Here is a 23,083-nt window from a genome sequence, read left to right on the forward strand (position 1 = left end):
GGTGCCCACGCGGTGCCCACGCCTCTACTCTCACGGGTTGACTCCTCCCCATCACATCACAGGGGCTGCTGCAGCCCAGGCTCCCTCTGCCTGGAATCAGCACTGGGTTTGTTGGGGAACTTGCTGGAATCTTGCAGCTTCAGTAGAATTTGCCTCACCACCTGAGGGTGGATTAATCTTTACCTTCTGCACATTCTCTGAAGACCTCCTGGTTCCTGGAAGCACACGTGACCTGGGGGCTCCATACTGGGCCCCACCTGCCCTGGCGGCCTGGCTGGAGGGTAACTTAGCTCTCAGGAGACCTGGCATCTCCCCAGTCCTCCTAGAAACCGTGTGAGGACAATATTTTTATTATGATGAATTCCTCCTTTCGCTCTGTAACTTTATCTGCAAAACGTAAAAGAAAGAAACAGGCTTAGAAGGGTTTCTAGTGTGACTTTGGGTTCTCCCAGCCAGTGAGTAGTGGCTCGGGTGGGGCTCAGAAGCTGCCTTCCAGCCCCTTCCAGCAGCCGCCCCTGCCTTACCTCCCTCCCTGAGGTACTGGCATGGGAGCAGGCTGTCCCCAGCCCCAGCAGCACCCCTCACAGGCCCAGTGCTGCACCCAGACCCTTCCTGAGAGGGCTCCGGGGCAGGGGGGCTGGGCCACAGGGACGCTTCTGTCCGGGACAGATGCCCAAGTGCTGCGGTCCTGGACTAACTGAGGTGCAGTTCATTTTCTTACAGCTATCTTTGTATTATTTGAATTGCAGAGGAAATTACAAGAAATGGTTTTGAAGTTATAATTAAAATTTCCACTTGCCTTGGGCAAATATTTGTGTGTTGACTGAAAAGGTGTTAATGTAGGGAGCAGCTGACTTTAAGAGTAAAGACTGACTCAGAGAGGGAGAGGGAGAGGTAGGTGTAAGGGGCCAGGCCATGGTGGGTGGGGCCTGGCTTCTGGTCCCTGTGGCTGGGACGTTCAGGGGCAGCATCTCCCCCCCACCCCGCCCCACCCTGGGCCACTCCAGCCTCATCTGCCCACATGTCAGATGAGGACAGTGAGTCCTTGATCTCTGCTCTGAACACCTCCCTGAGCTCTCCCAGGGCTGTTGTGAGAGGTGAATGGGGAGTTTGTGGGGGACAGACAGACAGACAGGACGCTTTGCCAAGTGTGCAGGACCAGGCACGTGTGGACCCTGCTCAGTCAGAGGGTGAAAATGCCCCTCAGGACGTGGCCATCCTGTTGGGAGGGAGAGACCTCTGTGGGGCGTCCGATCCTTTCTACCCCACCTGCGGCTGAGGCATGCCACTCGAGGCCACCCTGGCTGGGACCGTGGGCGAGCTGCCACGGGTTGGGTTCGTAGCTGTGAGATGTCAGGTGAGGGGGGCCTTTGGTCCCCACCTGCATGCTCTGAGCTGGGTGTCTCCAGGCAGAGCGCCCGCAGAAACGTGGATACTCGTTCACGGATGCTGGTCTCTCTTGGTGCCCTTCCTGCTGTGTGGAGCAGGGCAGGCAACCACGGTGTGGAGAGTGGGTGCTGCTGACTCACAGCTCAGTCTCAGCCCTGCCACCAGTCCCCACGTGGCCCAGGCAGGTTGCCTCTCCTGCACCTCGGGGGAGAGGGGACCAGCGCCCAGGGTTGCGAGGACCAAAGAACATGCCTGTTTGCACAGTGGCTGGTGCTCCTGGCAGCCGCAGAGCGGGGCTTCCCGGCGGTGCTAGCCTCCCTGCGGTGGGTCTGGGAGCAGAGTGCGCGCTGCCCATCCAGGGACCCAGCTGTCCTTGGGGGGCTGCCTCCCTCCTGCCTGCTTTCTCTCCGGGTGCCCACGTGCTAGCTGGGGGGTTTCCTTTGGGCGTAGGAATCGGGCAGCATGTGGAAATAGCAGCATTGGGGGATGCCTTGGGTGTCACAGGTGGTAGTGTGTCCCTGTGACGTACACTGTCCTCGTCGTCACCACGAGGGTTGAGAATCCGTGAAGGGTGGGTGGGCTGCGTCAGTGGTGACGGGAATCAAGCGTGCGGCCGGAGGCAGGTGGGATTCCTGAGACAGGCTGGAGGACTTTCGGCAGATGCCTCTCTGAGCCTTGATGTCCCCATTAGTAAAACGGGATAAGAATCACTGTCCTGAAGAGTTGTCACAGAGCCCAAAGGGATAATATGTCAGCTCTCAGCGCGGTCTCCCAAACTTGGTGGCTGCTCAGTGAGTGTCAGTTTCCCTTTGTCTCTCCTGGGATGCGGCTTTGGACTCGCAGCTGAAGCGTTTGCTCAGGGACAGATTTGGGGGCTGCGAGGGACTGGATTAGTGACATCTAGGTGGAGAGGGCTGTGTGAGCACTAGGAGTGGTGTTAATGACACAGCTCCTCGGCCTCCAGTCGGGGGGCCGGGGGGCCGGCTGCCCAATGCTGGCTTTATTGGTCCATCTGGTGCTTGGCTGCCGCCACAGCACTGGCAGGAGCCACGCTCACTAATTACCATCTCCTCTCAGCCCAGCATGTCTTGGTGGGGACAGGCCCCGGGGGGCTGCCTGCTCACCACTGTTGCTCAGGGTGTACACAGCCAGGCCTGCCACCGACCTCCTTCCTCCCAGGCCCCTGACCCTGATCTTGTCTGAGACGCTTGGAGGCTTTCCACAGCCCCCGCTACTGTTACCCTTGTTGCAGTTTGGGGGCTGGAGGAAGCACTTCAGTGGGGGGGCCCTGCCAGCCCCAGCCAAGGAGCCTGCTAAAGAAGCTTGGGAACAGGTTCAGGTGATTTTAACAGAAGGGTCAGTGCTGGGCAGTGTGCTAGGCCCCAGGGACCAGCCCAGAGCTCAGAACTGAGAGCCTTGGCTAGGGGTGCCCTGCTGCCTTGCGGGGCTGTGGCTGGGCCGGGGCACGCCCCTCGCCCCGGGTCAGTGTCATGTCCTGTGGCCAGGATTCGGTCCCTGAGGTTCTGCTGTGGCACGGTGGTCCTGCAAGATCTCACTGCCATTCCCACATGCAGCCGAGGTTCTGAGAGGCTACTGGACGTGCCCAGCATCATGGACGGTGGGTCCTTGTCACGCTGTGCCCACGTCCCAGTGCCATGCTGCCACCCACCCTGCTAGGGCAGGGGCCTTGTTCCCAGCAGCCACTTGTCGTGGCTGTGCCCTGAACTCCGTCGCCAAGAAGCTTTCTCCCAAGATATTTGGCTTCCTGTGCAGACTCTGTGATGGGGACCCTGATGAGCTGCCCGGGTGCCCTGAGCGATATGGGTGTCCGGCTGTGGCCCTTCTCCGTGGGTGGCTGTCCCCGGGGGGCTGCGACTCCTTGCTGGGCTCCCGTGAGGTGGGCAGTGTGAGAGTTCCCGAGACGAGTCACCTGGCAGGCGTCCTCCCACCTGGGGTCTCAGGGTCCCTGCACTAGGTGGGGTGCCTGGGCTTCCTCAGTAGTAGCGTGTCCCTGCCAGTGTCCCTGCCAGTGTCCCTGCCATGCGATGACGAACGCTGAGCCCTAGGGAGGCAATGTCACTCACTCTGTGTCGCTCTATCTTTCCCAGGGCAGCGAAGTGCCAGGCCCCACCTTTGCCGACGGCGAGCTCCTCCCCCGGGAGCCCGGCTTCTTTCCTGAGGATGAGGAGGAGGCTATGACGCTGGCCCCGCCCGAGGGACCCCCGGAGTTAGACATGGACAGCCCCATGGAGAGCGCCCAGAGCCTGGAGGGGTCGGTTGGGAGTCCTGCTGAGGAGAAGGACGGGGGTCTCGGGGGCCTCTTCCTGCCAGAGGACAAGTGAGTTACAGCCGCGGGGGCCTCCACAGGGGCCCTGGGCCCAGAGGCGCCGTCCTCAGCAGGGGTCTCTGGGGGCTGAACAGGAGATGCACTCAGGGTTTGTGTCTTGGGCATTAGTTTCACAGGCGGTCTCAACAGCCAGAGGTTCTGAGCAACCTGAGGGCTTACCGACAGGGCCGGTTCTGGGGTTTTAGGCAGCCATGCAAAGTCAGCTTTAACTGACTATCTGATGACGTGGGGCATATGATCTCAGTTAGTTTTTAAAAAGCAGGTTACAAATATAATGAGGTATGATCTTAGTTTTGTTTAAAATAAATAAATAAATCCCTGTAGGAAAATAATTCTGGAAAATTAGCAGTTCTTTCAGGGTGGTGGGATCGATCGTTTTAATTACCTTGCATCTACTGTGCTATATATTCTCTATTTTATGTATTGCTTATATGTTCTCATAATCAGAAATGTTATTTAAAAACAATATTAGGACCTGGTGACTTCCCAGTGGGGCAGGGTTGTCTTTTAGTTGGTGTCAGCGGAGGGAGCCCCCCCTCCACCAGCCCTCACTGCATCTCTGGGGGCACGAGACAGTGTGTGTGGATGGCGGCCAGCAGCCACTGTTCCAGCTGAGGAGGCCGAGGCAGCTGGGAGTTGGCACCCACGTATCAAGAGAAGGTGACGGTCAGAGCTGACTCAGAGATTGGGAGAGGCAGGGGAGGGGTTCCTGTATTGACTGAACCTCATGAAACTGTCAATTTTTAGTAGTTTTCAACCTTTCCAAAAAGGCAATTTCATATGGTTCAACCTAATAGATTTTCTCAGCACAGGAGTGCTCAGACTCAGGGGTTCTGGGAGCTCTCTGTGGGCCCCATGGAGCAGTCTGTCCACACGCTTCCTGGGAGAGGCCTGCCAGCCGAGGCGAGGACACATGGTCCCCAACTCTACCTGGTGGCCTTTTGGCTAATCATTTGCCACTTGATTGTTCCCATTGATCCCTGGGACCATCAGTCACCAGGAGGCAGCCAGCAGCAGGTGCAGGGAGTTTCAGTTAAATTTATAGGAGAAAGGAGCACATAAGCCGAGGTGCCAAGGAACCTGAGGGCAGGTAGATAGGTAAACGCAGTCGGGTGGAAGTACTCGGAGCCTTGACCTTTGGCACTCTAATGTTAACCTGTGATTCTCAGATAGAACCCAGTGTTCCTCAGGGGCCCAGTTTGGGAATCACTGGCTTAACACGTCACACACTTGTCTCTGGTCCGTGAGTGCGGAGGCTGAGGAGGCTGGAGAAACCTGACGCACGGGTAACAACGGGAAGCTATGTGCTGGCAGGTGACGGGCTGTGCGCGCTCTGTCCTCAGCCTCCAGGCTGGGCTCAGCCGGCTACCTCCCGTCACAGGCCCCGCGTGGCTCCGCTGTGAGGGGCGTGGGGTCTCTGACCTGTGTTTCTGGGGTCAGGCTTTTTTGGACTAGAAATCCCCTCTGTAAACTGGGAGAAGCATCTCACCTAGTAGCTCCTTGCTGTTTATTTTAAAACTTCATCTCATCATTAAAGAAGTACAAGGCAATGAAGTAGAACTTGAAAAAGCTAGGAAAGTGAGAAAGGAGGGGAAATAACTAACTTTGCTCGTGGCACCACCACCAAAGCCAAGCTCTGCTACACGTAAACATTTTTATTTCCAACTTTCCCTTACTCTGTGTGGACCTTTATCTTGCTCAGTCTTCCTTTATCTAGAATTTTATGTCCAACTTTAATATCTAATATTAACTTTTCCCATTATTGCCAATATTTTTATAAACCTTTCAGCAGTGATTTGATAGCCCATACTGTAATGATTTAACCGGCGCCATTGAGGGAGCTGCAGGTGAGCCACCAGGTCACACGCAGTGTCTCCTGCTCTGGGGCGGCCGTGGCTTGAAGGTCTCTCGGGCAGAGACAGTTTCTGTGGTGACATGCCCCGCAGGACAAGGTCCCGAAAGTGTGCTTACCAGGCCACCGGCACAGGCCTCATCAGGCGTCGGCGGTGCCAGCGGACCTCCTGGCAGGACTGGTAGGCCCCCCACCCCGGGCGGGGGACCCTCACCAACGGGGACCCTTCTCCAACACCAGGTCTCTGGGCCACACTCCATCCATGACGACGTCGGACCTGTCCACGCACTCCACCACCTCGCTCCTCAGCAACGAGGAGCAGTTCGAAGACTACGGGGAGGGGGATGACGTGGATTGTGCCCCCAGCAGCCCCTGCCCCGACGACGAGACCAGGACCAACGTGTACTCGGACCTGGGGTCTTCAGTGTCTTCCAGGTGGCTGCTTGGTCTGGAATGGCGTTGGGGGTCCAGGAAAAGTGGCAGGACCCACCCAGCCTCATTGCTGGGCGGTTTAGTGGGCAGGCCCTGAGCTACGTAGGTTGTGCTCCCAGGGCCTGGGGGTCTGGCATTCCCCCCCCACCGCCCCCACCTGCCGCTGCCCCCCCCCCCCCCCGCCCTACCCCCCGGCCTTCCATCTTGCCGTCCTTCCATCTTGGGGAAGAAAGAATGAACCAACCTGGGAGGCTGCAGGCTGGGGGAGGGGGAGGGTCTTTGTTGTCTTGCTTTCTAGAACCTCAGTGTTGAAGGGCTCCTCCAGGTGGCGCACCTGAGTCATTACTTATTCTGACACTAGCTCTTGGTTGCCTTACCTGTGAAATGGGTAGAACTCATTGGCTTCTTTTCTTCGGGAGTTTTGGGGGAGGGGCAGTCTGGTGCTGTCCTTCCACGCCCCGCCCCCAGCCACACACACAGGGTCCCTGGGTGTCAGGGGCTCCAGTAAAGTATGCTCGGCGGGGCGGGGTGGGGTGGGGTGGGCCAGGCCCGGACGCAGTAAAGCAGGGTTGTCTCCTCCCCGGACCCAGCGCCGGGCAGACACCTAGGAAAGTGCGGCACGCGTACGACAGCGAGTTGCTGGATGTGTACTGCTCTCAGTGCTGTAAGAAAATCAACCTGCTGAACGACCTGGAAGCCCGACTGAAGAACCTGAAGGCCAACAGGTGGGGGCTGCGGCTTGGCGTGGAGGCGGGTGGCCAGCGCGGGGGCTGCAGGGGAAGCAGCCGGCAGGGGGCCCCAGGCTGTCTTGGCAGGTGAGGGCACTCTCAGAGCGGGGTTGGTCCTTGGGGCCTGCATGTTTCTGGGATAGGAGAGCCAGGGTGACGTCCCTTTGGTGGGCAGGAAGAGGCTTGCCCTGCACTTCAGGGTCTCGCAGCCAGGGCAGAGCAAGGAGTAGCCCCGAGTGTCACCGTTCAGTGACCACTTCTCCCATCTCTCTCTCTCTCTCTTAGCCCCAACCGAAAGATCTCTAGCACGGCCTTCGGACGGTAAGCACCCCCCCGCCAGGGAAGACAGGTTGACTACTGTCCCCTTTCACTGCTCCTGCTGCTGGGGCAGCCAGCTCCACGCCTGCAGCCCAGACCCAGGCGGCGCCCCACGCCCCGTATGCGGCTCCGTGAGCCGAGGGGAGCGAGGCGTGCGGGGCAGGGCAGGCAGAGCACCGGGGGAGACGCACTTCTGAAAAAGAAGGGCCAGCCTCCTCTCCATCTCCACCCTGGTCCCTTCTGGCAGCAGGCAGCATCTCCAAACCCTCAGCTGCCCCAGCCCAGGCAGGCATGCCGGGGCCTGGGGACACAGCCCACCTCTCCAGTGTCGGTGCCCTGCCCGGGCCCTGGAGCTGGCAGCGGCACCAGCAGAGACCCTGGGCTTCCTGCCGTCAGGGGCAGGGGCTTGGCGGCCTTGCTCCGCGCTGCATCCTGCGGAGCTGCTTCCTGGGCACGGCCCAGATCCCGCTGTGGTTCTCCTGCAGGCTGGCCTCAGATCTGCCCTCGGGGCTCTGGCAGCTGCTGCCGAGCACCAGCACCCACCAGCCCACTGCCCAGTTCAGTCTGGGTGGTCTGCCTCCCTTTGCCCTCCCCCAGGTCCCCAGGGATGTAGCAGGAGGGCTGAGTCCTACTTACGGGGTGGCCTCCAGGGGCCCAGACCTCTGGCTCGGACTGTGGAGTCAGGCTGCCTCCACCCGGTGGTCTTCTAGCTGGAAGGAGGGGGGCTTTTCCACCAGCCTGGTCACTTGGTAGCCACTGGCTAGAACACCTGAGAGCGGAGGGTTCTGAAGCGGCAGGGACAAGCTGTGACGGGCTGGCCACGTCTGCCAGGGGCTCCAAGGGGTGGCACGCAGCCCACCTGCCATCCTCTGAGCTGGAGGATCTTGTGAGTTCAGAGGTCAGACAGCTCCTCTCCCCTGGCTGGGTGAGGCAGCCTCCCTAGAGGGGTCTCTGGGTGCTCGCCAGGCCGTGGCCTGAGTCTGGACCGCAGTCCCCACAGGCCCCGCCACTGACGTGCCGCCCCCCGCCCTGCAGGCAGCTCATGCACAGCAGCAACTTCAGCAGCAGCAACGGCAGCACCGAGGACCTGTTCCGGGACAGCATCGACTCCTGTGACAACGACATCACCGAGAAGGTGGGCCCTGCATGGAGGAGGCACGGCTGTGTGTGTGCGTGCTCCCGGGGGCGGGGGGTGGGGGGCGGTGGCAGGGAGTGCTCCGGGATGCTTTCTCAGACTCGGGATCCCTGCCCGTGATCACAAGGGCACGTCCACCCCACCCTCACTCCCACGAGACATGACTGGTCTCTCCATACACAGCCGGTGGGATGGCCTGCCCCATCGGTCCCACGGCTTCTAGGTTCTCAGTCCTGGGGACTCAAAGGCCTTCTCTACCCCCACCTCTGCCCCCGTATTGTAGGTGAGCTTCCTGGAGAAAAAGGTGACAGAATTGGAGAATGACAGCCTGACCAATGGGGACCTGAAGAGCAAGCTGAAGCAGGAGAACACCCAGCTGGTGCACAGGTCAGGGGCCATCGCCCTGGCTTTGGGGTGTTGGCTGTGACTCTGGGGACAGAGGGTTGTCCCTGTTGCCAAGGCCCCAAGAGAAGCTAAGGGGCGGTAACCTGTGTGTGCAGCTCTGAGCATCTGTGGTGCATTGGCTCCTTGCTGCCTGGCTCTGCCCAGGCAGGGCTGTGGGGACAGGTGGGCAGGTCTGTGGGGACAGGTGGGCGCCTGACCCTGACCCCCTAGGCCTGTAGCCCCAGACCATGTCTGAGGCAGGAGCTGGGACCCACTCTCCTGTCTCCCTGTCCTGACCTCCCTTCCTGGGGACAAGCACTGCAGAAGGAGAGGCTGGTGTCAGTGGGGTCCCCCACTTGCTGCCAGTGGGAAAAGTCCTAGCATTGCTGCTCCCTCCTGATGGAGGCCCACTGAACACGGCCCCCCAGTGCTGTCTGTAACATGTTAGCACGTGTAGCATTTGGTTGTCCTCATGCGACAGCCTGAGACTTGCTGCCCCTGCAGAAGGTCAGCCTCAGGGAGGGACTGTTGCCAGGGAAGCGCACCTCACATTGAGGTACTGCCTAGGCCACCCGTAGTGGGGTTATAACGTCCACAGAGGGGCCCGGCCCTCTCCCAGGTCTGGCGTGCTCAGGGCCACTGGCCAGAGTGAGGGTGCCCCAGAGCTGAGTTGTTCGCTAAGGAGGTGCAGGCTAGGAAGGGAGAGGGCAGAAGGAGGTGGTGAGACCTGAGGGCCATTCCACTCAGCTGTGGCGCAGCCTGACATCCCTCCCTGTGCCGGCCCCGGGAGTCCCGCCACCTCAGGCAGAGCCTCGCTCCCCCTGGACCCACTGCCAGACCTGCCCCTCCATGCCCCACACGTGGCTGACACCCCTCCCCTTAGGTGCCTTGGTGTCCCTAACTCATCTGTCAGCAAAGCTGCCGTCCCCCAGGCCTGACAAACACGCCGCCACCTCCCACAGTACAGGAGTTAGTGACCAGGGCTGCCCGTGGCCACAGCCTGGGTCAGGGCGAGAGGGCCAAACCACGAGAGCTTGCCCTGGACTAGGGTCCATGCCCCTCTCCTCAGGGTGCACGAGCTGGAGGAGATGGTGAAGGACCAGGAGACCACGGCGGAGCAGGCACTGGAGGAGGAGGCGCGGCGACACCGGGAGGCCTACAGCAAGCTGGAGAGGGAGAAGAGCACGGAGATCGAGCTGCTGCACACCAGGTGGGCCCGGCGTGGGGGCCGGGGCCTGGGGTCTTTCCACGGGCCTCGTCTCTGACATCCCCGCAGGCTGCTGGGGCAGCTGCTGCTGCTGTCTGGTTTTGTAGGTGGGGAACCTAGCTGGAGGTAAAGCCCCGTGCCCCAGCAGTTTTGCCTTGGATATCTGAACACGTGGGCATGCGCCCTGGGAAGCGTGTGAAAGGATGTGCGCAGTAGCGTTGTTCATATCGGATAAAACCGGAAACAACATGCATGTCTCTCAACAAAAGAATGGGTAAACACCCCAAAAAACCAGTGGTGTCGCCCTGGTTCCCAAGCTGGGCCCGGTATCCAGGCTTGGAGCTCCCCCTGCTGTCAGGTTCTCTCCTGACCCTGGGCCCCAAGGGCCGCCGTAAGTGGGAAAGTGGGCATTTAGGCTCCCGGGCCTCTGGTACGGAAGGACGCTGGAACCTGAGGCAGGCAGGGAGAGGGGTGTCAACCTGGAGGGGTCTTAGCTGGCCTCCCTCCAGCCCGTGAGCTTGAACGTACCGTGCCACTCTGCTGGCCTCAGTGTCTCCGCAGTGACTGTGAGGGTGGTGAGCTGACGCCCATCAGAGTGCTGCCGACAGGTGAGGGCTGCAGTGACATCCTGAGGCTGCCTTCAGCAGTGAGCCAGGCCGGGAGGCCACCCGGGCCCCTGGCAGGGAAGACAGCTGCCCCCACACTCCTCAGCCCCACTCAGGCCCCAGCGTCTGAGCTGAGCCCTCTCGGTACCTCGGGTGGAGGGAGGGTGGGAGGTGGGCTCCCAGCCCGCACTTTGTGGCTGGAGCAGGGGCTTCCCTGCCTGCCGAGGTCACGCAGAACCAAGGGGACCGGGGCACTTGGTGCCCTTCTGCGCTCAGTAAGGAGCCCTCCTATCTCCTCTGTGGCTGAGACCCGTTTTGTTAACACTGTCGACCAGGGACTCATGTAAATTTTCACTCATATTCTAGAAGCTGCTGTTTGCATCTGTTTCTGAAGGCTGAAACCTCACTAAGCGTCCCTGTTCTCTGTCCTGACAGCTGGCCGGGTTGGCTGGCCTGAGAGAGGTGTCTGGGAGCCGGTGGTGGAGGAAGACTGGGAGTGTGGGCCAGAGGCCAAAGCATAGAAAGCAAGTCCTCGTGGGAACTGTCTCCTAACCCACGCTCCTTGCACAACTCCAGAGGGCGCTGTTCACATAGAATATGCAGACAGTCCCCCCCTGGAGTCACGCGATGTGCTTTGTTCCTCACACCCTCCTCCATCACACGCTCCCCGTGGGGTGGCCTTCTCAGAGTGCACGTCTGAAATGACCCTGCACAGTTCGGGTGCCGCTGACACCCCAGCTCACCTGCCCCTGTTCTCAGACATTTCAAACCTACCTGGGCGCCTGAGCTGCCCTTTCAAGGGCTCCCAGTAGGACAGCCCCTGGCGGATGCCAACGTAGAGGATTCTGAGTACTGGAACCAAGTCCTGTGGGTGTCAGAAGCAGCTGCAGGGAGGCTCTCAGGGAGGAGCCCTGGGCGAGGTGCTGGGGGAGAATGGGAAACACACGTGGTCCTTGCCTTTGAATCGCAGACTGCAGCAGGAGGGCCCATCGCAGACAGCCCCGGGGAGACCGTCTCCTTGTAGGAGGCAAACTTGCCCCCTCTCATTTCAGGACTTAAGGGTGCGCTCAAAAAGAAAAATCTGTGCTCTTATTCACACATGAGTGTCCTTTTATCAAGAAAATAAGAATGGCAATTCAGTGTCTTTACCATTTTGCCTTGGATGGCAGGAAGCTCAAGGCTGTATTATATCATTTGGAATTATTTATATTTTCTCTCTTGCTTTCTGGTATCTTGCCTCCTCCAGGGAGCAGAGGATCGCCACAGATTGTCAAACTTAAGATGACCTCCATTTCTGATGCTTTGTCCTTGTGCTTTCCCCAGGGTGCAGCAGTTGGAGGAGGAAAACACAGAGCTCAGAACAACAGTGACGCGGCTCAAGTCGCAGACGGAGAAGCTGGACGAGGTGCGAGCTGGGCTGGGCGCGCCTCAGGGTGGGGCTGCGCCTCAGCGTCTGCCTTCAGGGGCCTCAGTTTCTAGTTTCTGAAATTCTAATAAAACTACCCTAGCAATAGAAGGCAACAAAATATGAATAATACTTTGTCTTTCTAGATTTCTGATTTTCCAAATTTTCTGCGGTGAGATATTTCCTTATATAATGGGGGGAACTAATAACAAAGAGACAAAGGTTAGCTTCTGTTGGGGCTGCCGCCTTCTAGCCAAGTCTCACCTGGCATCGTTGAAGGACTCCAGAGGCCGGAGGGTTTTCTAGCTGTGTGTCTAGAATCCTAGGGGATCTGGATGTTTCTTTAAGCTGTAACTCGGAGGGCTCGGTCTGGGGGGCTGGTCTGGTTGTCCATTCCTTGAGTGGCTGACACAGACCCTCAGGGAAGCCCCGGGGCACAGGGAGCCCCTCCGGGAGCCCTCCCTCCACTCCCCACCCCCCGCTGACTCGGTCCTCTGGTCTCCAGGAGCGGCAGCGCATGTCCGACCGGCTGGAGGACACCAGCCTACGGCTCAAGGATGAGATGGACCTGTACAAGCGCATGATGGACAAGCTGCGGCAGAACCGCCTTGAGTTCCAAAAGGAGCGGGAGGCGACACAGGAGGTAGGTCTAGGCCGAGGGCTCCAGGGTTCCCTCCTGTGCCCCCGCTCCTGCCAACCGGCCTCTGTCCCACGCAGCTCATCGAGGACTTGCGGAAGGAGCTGGAGCACCTGCAGATGTACAAGCTGGACTGCGAGCGGCCAGGCAGGGGCCGCAGCTCATCCTCCGGCCTGGGCGAGTTCAGCGCCAGGGCACGCGAGGTGGAGCTGGAGCACGAGATCAAGCGGCTCAAGCAGGTGCGCCCTGGGAGCCTCTGTCAGGCGTGATCAGGTGTCCAAGCCCCCGAGGGTGGGCCTCCTGTGAGGGGGCCGAGAGCTGAGCACCGTCCCCCACACGCGCTGCTCTCTGCTCTGGCTGACGGTGTGGTGGTCAGGGCTGCCTGCCTGCCTCTCCCAGCCCAGGCATGGAGGCTTACCTCTAGGCTGTGGCTGATGGAAATTTCCAGGTCTTTCTTTGGTATCCATGAAAAGAAACAGAGACCACTCTTCTGAGCTGGGCACGTGAGGCGGAGAATGAGACTCCACCAAGCCTAAAATCAGTTCCTCCCTGGGTTGGGGGGTCTCGGCAGGCCCTGAGCCCAAGGTTCTATTTCAAATGGTTCCCGGGAGCACACCCAGAATCAGAGACCAGTCAGGGGAGGGGGCAGTGGGGTCAGGAGGGGCCATAACCAAGGGGAGGAGTGGTGGTTGCTGAAGCCCCACGCTTAGCCTTGCCCTGGGGGCGGGAGACGGCTGCGTAGATTACGCCCCTGAGCTGGCTCTGCCAAAGCAGAGATGCTGGTGTTCACCCTCCCACAGCCATCCTGAAACACTGCTCTTCTTCTCATCCACAAGGGGGCGCCCGAGGGCCCCGGTGTGAGCCGTTTGGAGCCTTTAGACAAAGACTAGAGCATGGGGCTGGTAAACAGGGGTCTGGGCAGGACTCCGAGGGCGGCCTCCTGGGAGTGTGGGTGCACCTGGAAAGAGCTGCCGCAGCAGGATTCCCGAGCCTGGCTGCAGGAGGAGCCAGAGAGATGAGCCAGCCTGCCATCCCAGAGACCCCAGGGCACCATGTTTTCTCATTGAGGGCTGTTGTTGGGGGAGCTCCTGGGTGGGCAGTGTCCTCACACAGGGCCTCAGGGCATCCACTCTGGCTCGCCCACCCCAGGGAGGAAGGTAGCCAGAAACCACGCTCCTGCCCGGAAACTTGGCTCCCCTGAGCAGGGCTGTGGCTTCCAAGAACCCCGTGACCTCCCGGGACCCAGCCCTTCCCCACCCCAGGCCTGGCAGAGGCCACATCATCTGTGGGTGTCCTGACATGACACACGCCTGAGGGGAGGGTCCTGCTGGGAGTCGGGGGACAGTGGATGCAGACAAGTGGGTTCCGGTGGGTGCTGGATGCTTCTGGGAACTGACGGTGCCTTGGGCCTGCTCACAGGAGAACCACAAGCTGCGGGATCAGAATGACGACTTGAATGGGCAGATCTTGAGCCTCAGCCTCTACGAAGCAAAGAACCTCTTTGCCACCCAGACCAAAGCCCAGTCTCTGGCTGCGGAAATAGACACAGCCTCTCGAGATGAGGTAGCGTGGCCGTTCACTCTTGCTCTCGCTTTGGGGCCTGGCCTTCTTCCTCTGAGTCCTGCCCCTCCCTGACCTGCCCCGATGTGGAGCCCCAGGCCGCCAGAGCAGGAAAAGCAGGCCTGGGCCTGGACCCTGAGAGTCCCCATCTGCAGCTACCCTGCGTGACGTGGCAGAGCTGCGGGGAGAATTGAATCAACTCTGTTTTTGACCATGCAGTGGGAGGAGCCCAGGCTGGGGAGCAGGCTGGAATCTGAGTCTCAGCTCAGCCAGCCCTGTGCTGCCAAGGCCCGTTGGTTGCATTACATGTAGTCCAGGGGAGTCTGGACTCCCCTCCTCCCAGCCAAGGGGGGGCACTGGCATTGCCCAAGCACCTGCTGGCAGTGTGTCTTCACTTAATCTTCTCATAGCTGGAGGCTCTCTGAACAGATTGGGGGACCAGGGCACAGGGTCACTGAGCCTGTGGAGGGAGAGGGACCCAAAGCACCAAAGCTCCCTCTCTCTGCCCCACCTGGGTATGGTTATAAAAGTTCAGGCTTCCAGAATACTCTGGTTACATTTTAACACGAATCTAAGACCGTCACTGAACCTCTAACCCTGTGCTGGGGACACAGAGCCAAGCTGACCCCTGGCCTCCAGGAGCTCCCAGGTGAACCAGGGACAGATGCAGGATTTCAGTGTCATCCTAAAGGACTGGTCAGGAGTTGACCTGGAGGGGGGCGATGGCGGGCCGACAGCGGTCAGGGGGCTGCTCCAGGCTGAGGAAACAGCCTTACAGTCTCAGGGCCCGGGGACTTGGGATGTCAGTCTTGGTTATAAATGCCTTTGGCCAGCGTTCTCAGCTTTTACCAAAAACTCACCCCTCGGGCCCCTGCACAGGTCAGTTAAATCAGAACCTCTGGGGGCGGGGCTGGGCATCGGTGTAGCTCCCATGCCTCGGGCTCAGGCTGAGCCGGGCTTTAGACTGGCGCCCTGGCGTCCGAGTGCTGAGGTTGGCCGTGGAGCTGCCTTGCACAGGGTCTGCTGAGCTCTGACTTCCAGCCCAGCTCACTGTGAGCCCAGGCAGCTGGGCCCCCACCTGGTCCGTCCTCTGACCGTCTGTCCTGCCTCCACCAGCTCATGGAAGCCCTCAAGGAGCAGGAAGAGATCAACTTCCGGCTGCGACAGTACATGGACAAGATCATCCTCGCCATCCTGGACCACAACCCCTCCATCCTCGAGATCAAACACTGAGACGGGGACGCTGGCTGCAGAGCGGCCTCGGGACCCTGGGACCCCAGGACGAAAGGGCAGGCCCTGCCTGAGCCTGCGGCCCTGGCTGGGCCTCACACACCCACTGTAAATGTCTGTCTGGCCACGATGTAATGTGTCCTGGTGTGGATGGGGGGGGCGTGCACACTGGAGCTGTGGCTGGGGGTGACACCTGCACAGTCAGCTGTTCGTGCGCTTCGTGGTCCCTCTGCAGGGGCAGAGGGTCCTGGGGGTTCAGGGGCCAAGGTCTACAGTCAGGAGTCACTGTATTAACAAGAACTGGAAGCTTGTGTTTCAGATACTGGATAACATGATTCTACCTCTGGGGATGAGGATTCAGAAGCACTCTAGGGAGACAGGCTCTTTTCCACCGCTTCATTCCCCCGGGAGTAGGAGCAAAATTACCATCTTTTCCAGCAGTTTGAATGCCCAGCAGCTGTGTCCTCACCAACCTCTTTGGCCACCTGTGAAGTCCAGGTGCTTGAACTCAGGAGGAGGAAGGGGCGTGCAGGAGGCACACGAAGGGGGCCTGGCCGGCCCCTCCCGGGTGGGCTGCCCCTGTGAGCCTGAGCACGCTGTGTCCCAGGGACTCAGGCTTGGGAGGACCCACCTGCATTCTGGGAGATCTCAGCATTTTTAGAGCACCGTACACTTGCCCGTCCCTGCTTATCTACCTCTCCCTTCCTGTTTTTGTTTTGCTTATAAGACAAGGAGAAATGCTGTAAGGTGTAGGGATTCAAAGGAAGGGGAAGGAGTCTGAGGGGCAGGGGTGATGCTCACCTGCCCCCCAGTGTCCTTCCCCGGCTGCATTCTGAAAGAGGTTGGGGTGGACCCTTGTGTCTGCAGGTGGGGGCAGGCCTGGCTCACCAGTCCCTGCTCTCTGCACAGCCTGGCAACAGCAGGCCTTGGGTCTCGGTGCTCAGAGCCGGGGCTCTGGGCTGGGCTGGGGGTCAGCTGGGGGAGTTTCACGGAAACCTTAGTCTTTCATCTTCGTGGCATGCGTGAGAATTCACACTCTGGATTGTTAATGCAGTTTTTCATTCCAGGCAGCCAGGAGTAGGTACAGTACTTTTTTTTTTAGTTTTTTCCCGTGATTCTCCATCGTATAGGGCCGATGCGTTTCCTTAATCCAAATAGACATACACGTGGATGGTCCTTATTTTTCTCCCTCGCAGGTTGCTTTCGTTAGCACTCCTGGTGCAGAGGGGAAGTCTGGGCGTGCCGGAGAGGGAACAGACGGGACGGTGGGAGAGGACAGGGCAGCGGGGGGTGCGGAGGGCACCTGGGGACCCGGGTGTGTCCCTGCTCATGGTGGCAGGGCTGTGGCCATGACTGACCTTCCTTCATGCCAGTCCACTTTTGCTTCCGTTGGACTCTGTGGTTTCTTTGTGGGCTTGTGCTTGGGGTTTGTTTTTGTGCTGCCAGCGGCGGGGCACACTGGCCCGACCCAGGAGTTCGGGCCGCCCGTGCCAGGAGGGCCAGGGCAGGGTCAGTCCTCTGGGGGTTTCTCAGCCCGATGACACTGGCCCCCTCGGGCTCCCCTGAGGGTCTGAGCAGTGGCCGTGGAAGGAAGACTTAAGGAGTGGGTCTCCTGAGAACTTGCTGGTGGGAAGGCGTGGCCACGATCTAAGGGACAGGAGAGAAGAACTGCGGCCTGAGGGCTTTGGTCTGGGTTCACTGGGAGGGAGTCCTGCAGAGAGGCCGGCCAGGTGACCGGCCGGCTGGTCTGCTCGGAGCTGCCCCAGAGACCAGCGTTCTGTGCGTAAAACTGCACCTGCTCTTTAGCTGTGTTGGTGTGGAATTCTCCAGAAGGCCTCAGGGAGGCCTGAGTGGCAGGCGGGGCCACGAACGCTCCCGGGAAGCACCCGTCTGAAAGGCCCCTGGGGACGTGGTGTGGGGCTTGGGGTCTCAGGAAGAGGGAGCAGTCTCTACTTCATGCGAGACTGAATTCCAGGAACACACACCTAAAGTTACACCCACCCCTCTGACAGCCAGAATACCTCGTATAAAACTGTCCAATTGGCTTTTTAAAATCAGACTTTTAAAATGCTCTTCTGCTCTTGGAAGCTAGCCTGAGGAGGGCAGATGGCCCTGGGCACCCCAGCCACCCCCCCCACCCCGGGCCGGGTGGGAGCTGTGCTCCCCCTGGGTGGGTGCAGGGGGCAGACCGCCGCCTCCTGTGCTCCCTCCCCCCTCACCGGTTCTCAGGGCGAGAGTTCTGCTCCTGCCTCTCAGCACCAGGGCTGTCAGCGGGCGCGTGGGATGTCCGGGTGAATTTGAATTTCAGGTTAATGACAAATAATTTTTAGGAGGAGTATATTCTGTGCAATACTTGGCACATATTTAAAGTGGAGAGGATTTTGAAATCCTGATACCTAGGTCAAATCCCCAGAGGTTCTGATTTCATTGGTGTGGGTGCAGCCCGGGAATCAGAATGTTCAAAGGATTCCCTAGCCCAGGTGATTGTAATTTGTTATAATTTAACTGGGTGTCCTGTGTGGGTTTTGATTTTTGTTTTTGCCAAACCCGTGTAGGGCGGGCCGGCACCACCTTGCCTGAAGTACAGAAGTGTCGGGGCGGGGGGCTCCCACGGCAGAGTCACACTGTGCAGACCCTGGGCCGTCCTCGGGTTCAAGTCAAAACCAGGCAAAATCCGCTGAACCCGCGAGCTAGTTTTATGGACAGTATCTGATAGCAAAGGAAGCACTTTCTGGATTAGGTGGCCCTGTTCTGTGGGAAAGTATAAGATACAAAATCCTAGTAAAAAAAAAAGTTTTTTAAACTTTGAATTGGCCAACCTTAGATAAGGTATCTTATTTTAAATGTGTTAGATTCTTTGCAAATTGTAAGAGAGAGATTCCTTTAGCTTGACTTTATTTCCGACCTCTGAAAAACACACAAAGCTCAAGAACTTTCCGCAGCCCTTGGACCTGAAACTGGTTCTCAGCTTTGCTCAGGCACTGGAGTCACCTGGGGAGGGTTAGAAAATTCTGCTGACTGGGCTGACCCCCCTGCCCCCGCCAGGTTGGGGTTTAATTGGTGTGGGTGTGGCCCAGGCGTCCACACGGTTAAAGGGCTCCCCGGGTGATGCCAGCGTGCAGCCCGGGCTGAGGCCCTGGCAGAGGGGGTTGTGTGCTGGCAGGGGTGGGGATGGCTGCTGGGCTTGTTAACCTGGGTGCTGGCCAAAAGCTGCTCAGGTGTCAGTGGCTTTCCTGATGGGAAGTCAGATGGTGAGAGGTTAGCACATCCCTTCCCCCCAGGATGGGAGGCCAGATGCCTTCAGGAGCTAGTGGATCCAGTGCTTGTCAGCAGCCGGGGGGTTAGCAGTTCCGAGTGGGCAGGTCCGCCTGGCGCCCAGGCAGTCGTGGGTGGCACGTGCTGGGATGTGGGAGTGGAGCGGAGCAGGGCAGGGAGCAGACCAGCAGCCTCAGAAACAGCAGTCACCTCCTCCTCCAGCTGAGTTGCAGGGGCTGCTGGCTTTTCAGGGTCTGCCTCCAGCCGGTTTTCACCAGGGTGGGTGAAGGCTGCCTAGCCCCTCCCCTGTTCGCAGCCAAACCAGCACCTGGCCTGCAGCCAGGAGGCCCCAGGGGCTGCTACCCTGGCGAGTCCGATTCCCGGCCCAAGGCGGCCTGGTAGTCAGGGGTGCGGGGTGGGCTCTCTTGTTGCCACGAGGGACTTCGTAACGTACAGAGGCCTGCAGGGGTGAGTGGGCCTGTGGCTCAGGGAGAAATTAGCCCTCTTGTTGTGCTCCGTGGGTATGGTGTTTAACATACTAGCAAATATACACCTAAAAGCTAATCTGAGGTGTGATTGGAACGGAGGACGCTGTGGACGGCCACCATGCCGAGGAAATGACTTTGCTGTCCTGGCACATCTTCAGCGTCTCTTTTAAGGGGGGGGGTGTTAAATGGAGGAGAGGGCCACTCAGTGCTGCCGCCCCCCAGCCCTCCTTTCTGCAGGCCCGGGGCAGCCCCCTAGGACTCTGGTTCTGGCTGGGGAGACCAGGGCTTGCCAGCTAAAGGGTCCCAAGTGTGGGGGCCACACCCTCCCGAGTCACTTTGAGCAAGTCCCTTCCCTTCACTGACCCCGGGGACCTCTGGTCCTGCCCTCCTGCTCTGTCTGCGGGTGTGAGAAAGGGCAGGGTGCAGGAGAGGCCGGCCCAACTTGCACGGCAGCACAACTCGGAGGCTCTCCCGCCACGCCGCTGCCCACCTGGAAGAGTGGACGGCTTTTCAGAAAGGTTTGCTCCTGAAAGCGTGAACCCTGGTGAAGCGTGACGCCACATGATTTCGATGCCCCAACCTCGCGCTTCTGTTTCCATTGTGACTGGAACAGAGGGATGTCTGCCCCGGGCCACCAGAGGGGCTGGCGGTGGCATCTCGGCCACCCCCACAGGGTCCGAGTGCTGTTGTCCCAGGAGCCTGCGCCTCCTGGCGGGCCCCCTGCTCTGCTGCGCTGCGCAGGCTGTGTTTTGTCTGCATGGTTTGGGGTCGTTGTCCTTGTGCCTTTTTGCTCCCTGTCACCGCTGTGCAGGATTTCCATGTGACCACTGCCCCTTTTCTACGTCCTGGCGTTGGCCCCCACCCCTCCCGAGCCCTGTAAATGTGTACATAGTGTTCCACTCTGTGTCCACGTGCCTCCGCCAGGCAGGGTCCGTTCCCCCGCGGGGTCAGGCCCCTCTGCCCTCCGCTCACTCAGCCATGCAGACCGGTCACTTGGTACAGGATTTTTCACTCTGGTCGTGAGCCTGGGGACCCACGTGGTCCCTCGTCCAGCCTGCTGCGAGCTTAGAAGCCCGCACACCTGGAAGGGGTGGCAGTGTGTAAAGCAGCTTCTCCCTTAAACCTCTGCCTGTGTTGGCGTCAACATGCGTCAACATGCGCAGACGGCGGCATGCGCCTCGCTAACCCAGGCCTCAGCCCGGCAGGGACGCTGCGGGGCTGCCCCCACTGCGAGGGCCCCGGAGGCAGCTCCAGCTGTGCGGCTGCAGCCCTGGGCCTGGGTTCGAGCTGCTGCTGTCCGGGATCTAGGACAGCTTCGGACAAGTGGGCAGGAGGAGGAGGCTCCTTGCTGCCGCCCCTGTCTGCTGTTAACAACTGCCAAGCTCTTCCTCGTCCGCTGAAGGTGCTCAGACCCGGGTGCCATTAACCCCCGCGCCCGCCCGCAGCGGTCAGGCCGCCATCAGACGGCGCTGCTGCCTACTCGCTGCGTCCCACTGGCGCCCTGCGTCCCGCGCCTGCGCGTACTGTTTTCCCCGGCCAGGTCTCCGGGGCCAAATGGAACCGACTGCACATGTGGTCTCAGGTCTCATGCCTGAGGGTTGGTTGGATGGCTTTGGCTGTCTGTCTGTGGGGCTCCACCTGAGTCTTTTGCCCCAGGACCCTCCATCTGGAAGCAGGTTAGCTTTGGGGCTCAGGTGAGGCCTCCCCCTCCAGGCCCGTGGTGGGGAGAGTGGGACGAGGCCCCAAGGCCGGGTCCCAGGGTCCCGAGCTCTCTGTCTCCAGCCTGCTTCTAGCCAAGAAGGAGCTGGCTCTCAGAGGCGGGCTTTTCCGGGAACTAATGTACAGACCAAGGTGTAAATAAACAGTTTGCTTTTCTTGCCTGACTTGGTGGTGAGTTTCTGTGGTGGGGACGGGAGGTGGGAGAGGTGCAGCGTGGTTCCAGTACTCCTGGGGAAGGGTGAGCGCTGCACCTAATGCCAGGGTGGCTGGTGCTGTCCTCCAGCAGCTGGGGGGCACCCTGCAGATTTGGCTCTCCCTAGGGGACAAGGTGCGGATCCCAGAAGCTCCTGTAAGACTGTCATTCCAGCCACTGGGCTGTGAGGTTTGAAAAGTTTGTCCTTGCCGCAACGGTGCTGCCTTTCCCAGCGAGGGCCGCCCAGGGGTCTCCACTCACTCTGGTCCCTCTGATGAGGTCCCAGCACCATCTTCCTCCACACCAGCCACCATGACTCCCCTGGGTCACAGGCTAGGCCCTCCACTTGAACCTGGTGGCAGGCTGACCTGCCAGTGCTGGTCCTGCCATGCCCTGGAGTGCTCAGACTCCCCATGCCTACCCTGTGCTTGTTTACCCCGTCCTCTCGTTATTGTGGGATTCAAGGTGTCAAAGGTGTTCACAGGTTGCCAGGCCCCGCTTCTGGAGATGAAGCTGCCCTCCCTGTTGGCCAGACCTTTAGGACAGGCAGGACCAGGCCCCTGCACGTCCCCAGAAAGCCCTGGCCGTGGGTCTGCCAGGCCCGCAAGTGGCTCCTGCTCACTGGATCTACATGGCCCCACCCCGGGCTCCGGGGGGAGTCAGTCTCCCGCACTGGGGGTTGTGTGTTCTCCTGGACCTTGGCTCTCCGTGCCCCTAACGTGCCTTCTCTCCTTTCCAACGAGGGTGCCAGAGTCTGCAAGTAAAGATACAGCAGACCCCGTTACATTTTAATTTTAGAAATGAAATTTTTTTAGTTGAAGTATGTCCCCTGCAATACTAGAAAATTACTGATATCTGAAATTCAAATTTAACTGGGAGCCTTTTTTTCTCTAAACCGGTGGCCCTATTTCCACCCCTCTCCAGGGCCCCTCTCTGGCCAGTCAGGCGCCTCCAACTCCTGAGTGCTCGCCCTGCACCCCAGTTTCAGAAACACTTCCTTCTTTCTTGCCACTACTGTCTTCGAGACGAGTTCTGCCTTCCTCACCCCGGCCACCCAGGAGCGGCTGCTGGTGTTTCCAGCAGCTGCACGCCCTTGCGGCCTGCAGGGGGTTGTGCACAGAGACCTGGAGCCCTGGAAAGGACTGAGCGTGGAGGTGAACTCAGACTCTAGCCAGGGGTGTGGGGCACCACGGAGTCCTGAGGACCAGGGTGGGGACAGGGGCACTGCTGAAGTGCCCCAGCATTAACTTCTAATTTGCTGGCCTTTTACAATAATCAAGCCATTAACCATTTTCCAAGACTCTGTGCATGGGGAGATTCCGAGACTTCCCATCGGAGACCTGGGTTTGGGGCCCTGCCCCCTGACTTCACCTGTGTGACTGAGCAGGGCGCTCGCTGCTCTGCGTGTCCCTGGCCCTGGCCTTAAAGCGAAGGAAACGCCAGTTCCTTCCCGTGAACCTGTGACGAGGGGTAATGGACAGCGTGTGCCCAGGCCCCAGCGGGGGGCTGGGAAGGGCTTGCAGAATCAGAATCTCGGTTTGGGGAGGTAAGACTCATCTTCCCAAAGTCTGTTATGAAAGTGTCTCCTCTGTTGTGTTTAAGTTGTCGAGGGCAGTTATAGAAACACACCACAAACTGGGTGGCTTAGAATAACAAGTTTATTCCCTCGCCGTTATGGAGGCCAGGAGCCTGGGAGCCTGCCAGGTGTCGGCAGGGTGGGCTCACTCTGGAGGCTCCGAGGGGAAACCTGTCCCCAGCCCCCCTCAGCCCAGCTGCTCCGTAGCTCGGGGCCAAGTCCTCATGGGGCTGTCATTGCACTGTGCATCTATCTCCATGTCCCAGCTCCGCCTTTCTGACAAGGACAGACGCTGGATCAAGACCCGCCCTCACTCAGTACGACCTCATCTCAACTTGACTCCATCTTCAAGCACCATATTTTCATATAAAGCTACCTGCAAGGCACTGTGGCTCGGGACTTCAACATCACTTGTTGGGGGGTGTGACTCAACTCAAGGTCGCTGCTCTGGAGGGGGGTGACGTACGCACAGCTGTGTGTCTGCAGGTTGTGCCCCCCTCTCAGGGGCGTGCTCGCTCACCAGCCTTGGGGAAATGCCCCGACTGCAGCAGGTGGCATCCCCACGGCCCCCAGAGGTCACAATTCTACAAAGGGTTTCATTGTCAGATCCCGCCAGCTCACCG

The 23,083-nt window shown here is 59.6% G+C and overlaps 1 protein-coding gene across 4 annotated transcripts in view; it reads left to right on the top strand.

The window, feature by feature from the left end:
* The window catches only part of RAB11FIP4 (RAB11 family interacting protein 4), a 104,556-nt gene extending 83,701 nt beyond the window's left edge, over nt 1-20,855 (top strand). For 3 of the 4 annotated variants that reach the window (XM_028521790.2, XM_028521791.2, XM_036033388.1), the window contains 12 exons: nt 3,498-3,727; nt 5,829-6,023; nt 6,611-6,745; nt 7,034-7,069; nt 8,102-8,201; nt 8,485-8,588; nt 9,655-9,795; nt 11,721-11,802; nt 12,308-12,445; nt 12,520-12,678; nt 13,859-14,002; nt 15,116-20,855. In XM_028521790.2, the coding sequence (XP_028377591.1) occupies nt 3,498-3,727; nt 5,829-6,023; nt 6,611-6,745; nt 7,034-7,069; nt 8,102-8,201; nt 8,485-8,588; nt 9,655-9,795; nt 11,721-11,802; nt 12,308-12,445; nt 12,520-12,678; nt 13,859-14,002; nt 15,116-15,232 (1,581 nt within the window). In that variant the 3' untranslated portion in view covers nt 15,233-20,855. The remainder of the gene's footprint in view (nt 1-3,497; nt 3,728-5,828; nt 6,024-6,610; nt 6,746-7,033; nt 7,070-8,101; nt 8,202-8,484; nt 8,589-9,654; nt 9,796-11,720; nt 11,803-12,307; nt 12,446-12,519; nt 12,679-13,858; nt 14,003-15,115) is intronic. The other variant, XM_036033389.1, reaches the window with a different exon arrangement.
* Nucleotides 20,856-23,083: the final 2,228 nt, after the last annotated feature.

This window comes from Phyllostomus discolor, chromosome 8 (genome assembly GCF_004126475.2).
Source record: "Phyllostomus discolor isolate MPI-MPIP mPhyDis1 chromosome 8, mPhyDis1.pri.v3, whole genome shotgun sequence".
Classification (NCBI taxonomy): domain Eukaryota; kingdom Metazoa; phylum Chordata; class Mammalia; order Chiroptera; family Phyllostomidae; genus Phyllostomus; species Phyllostomus discolor.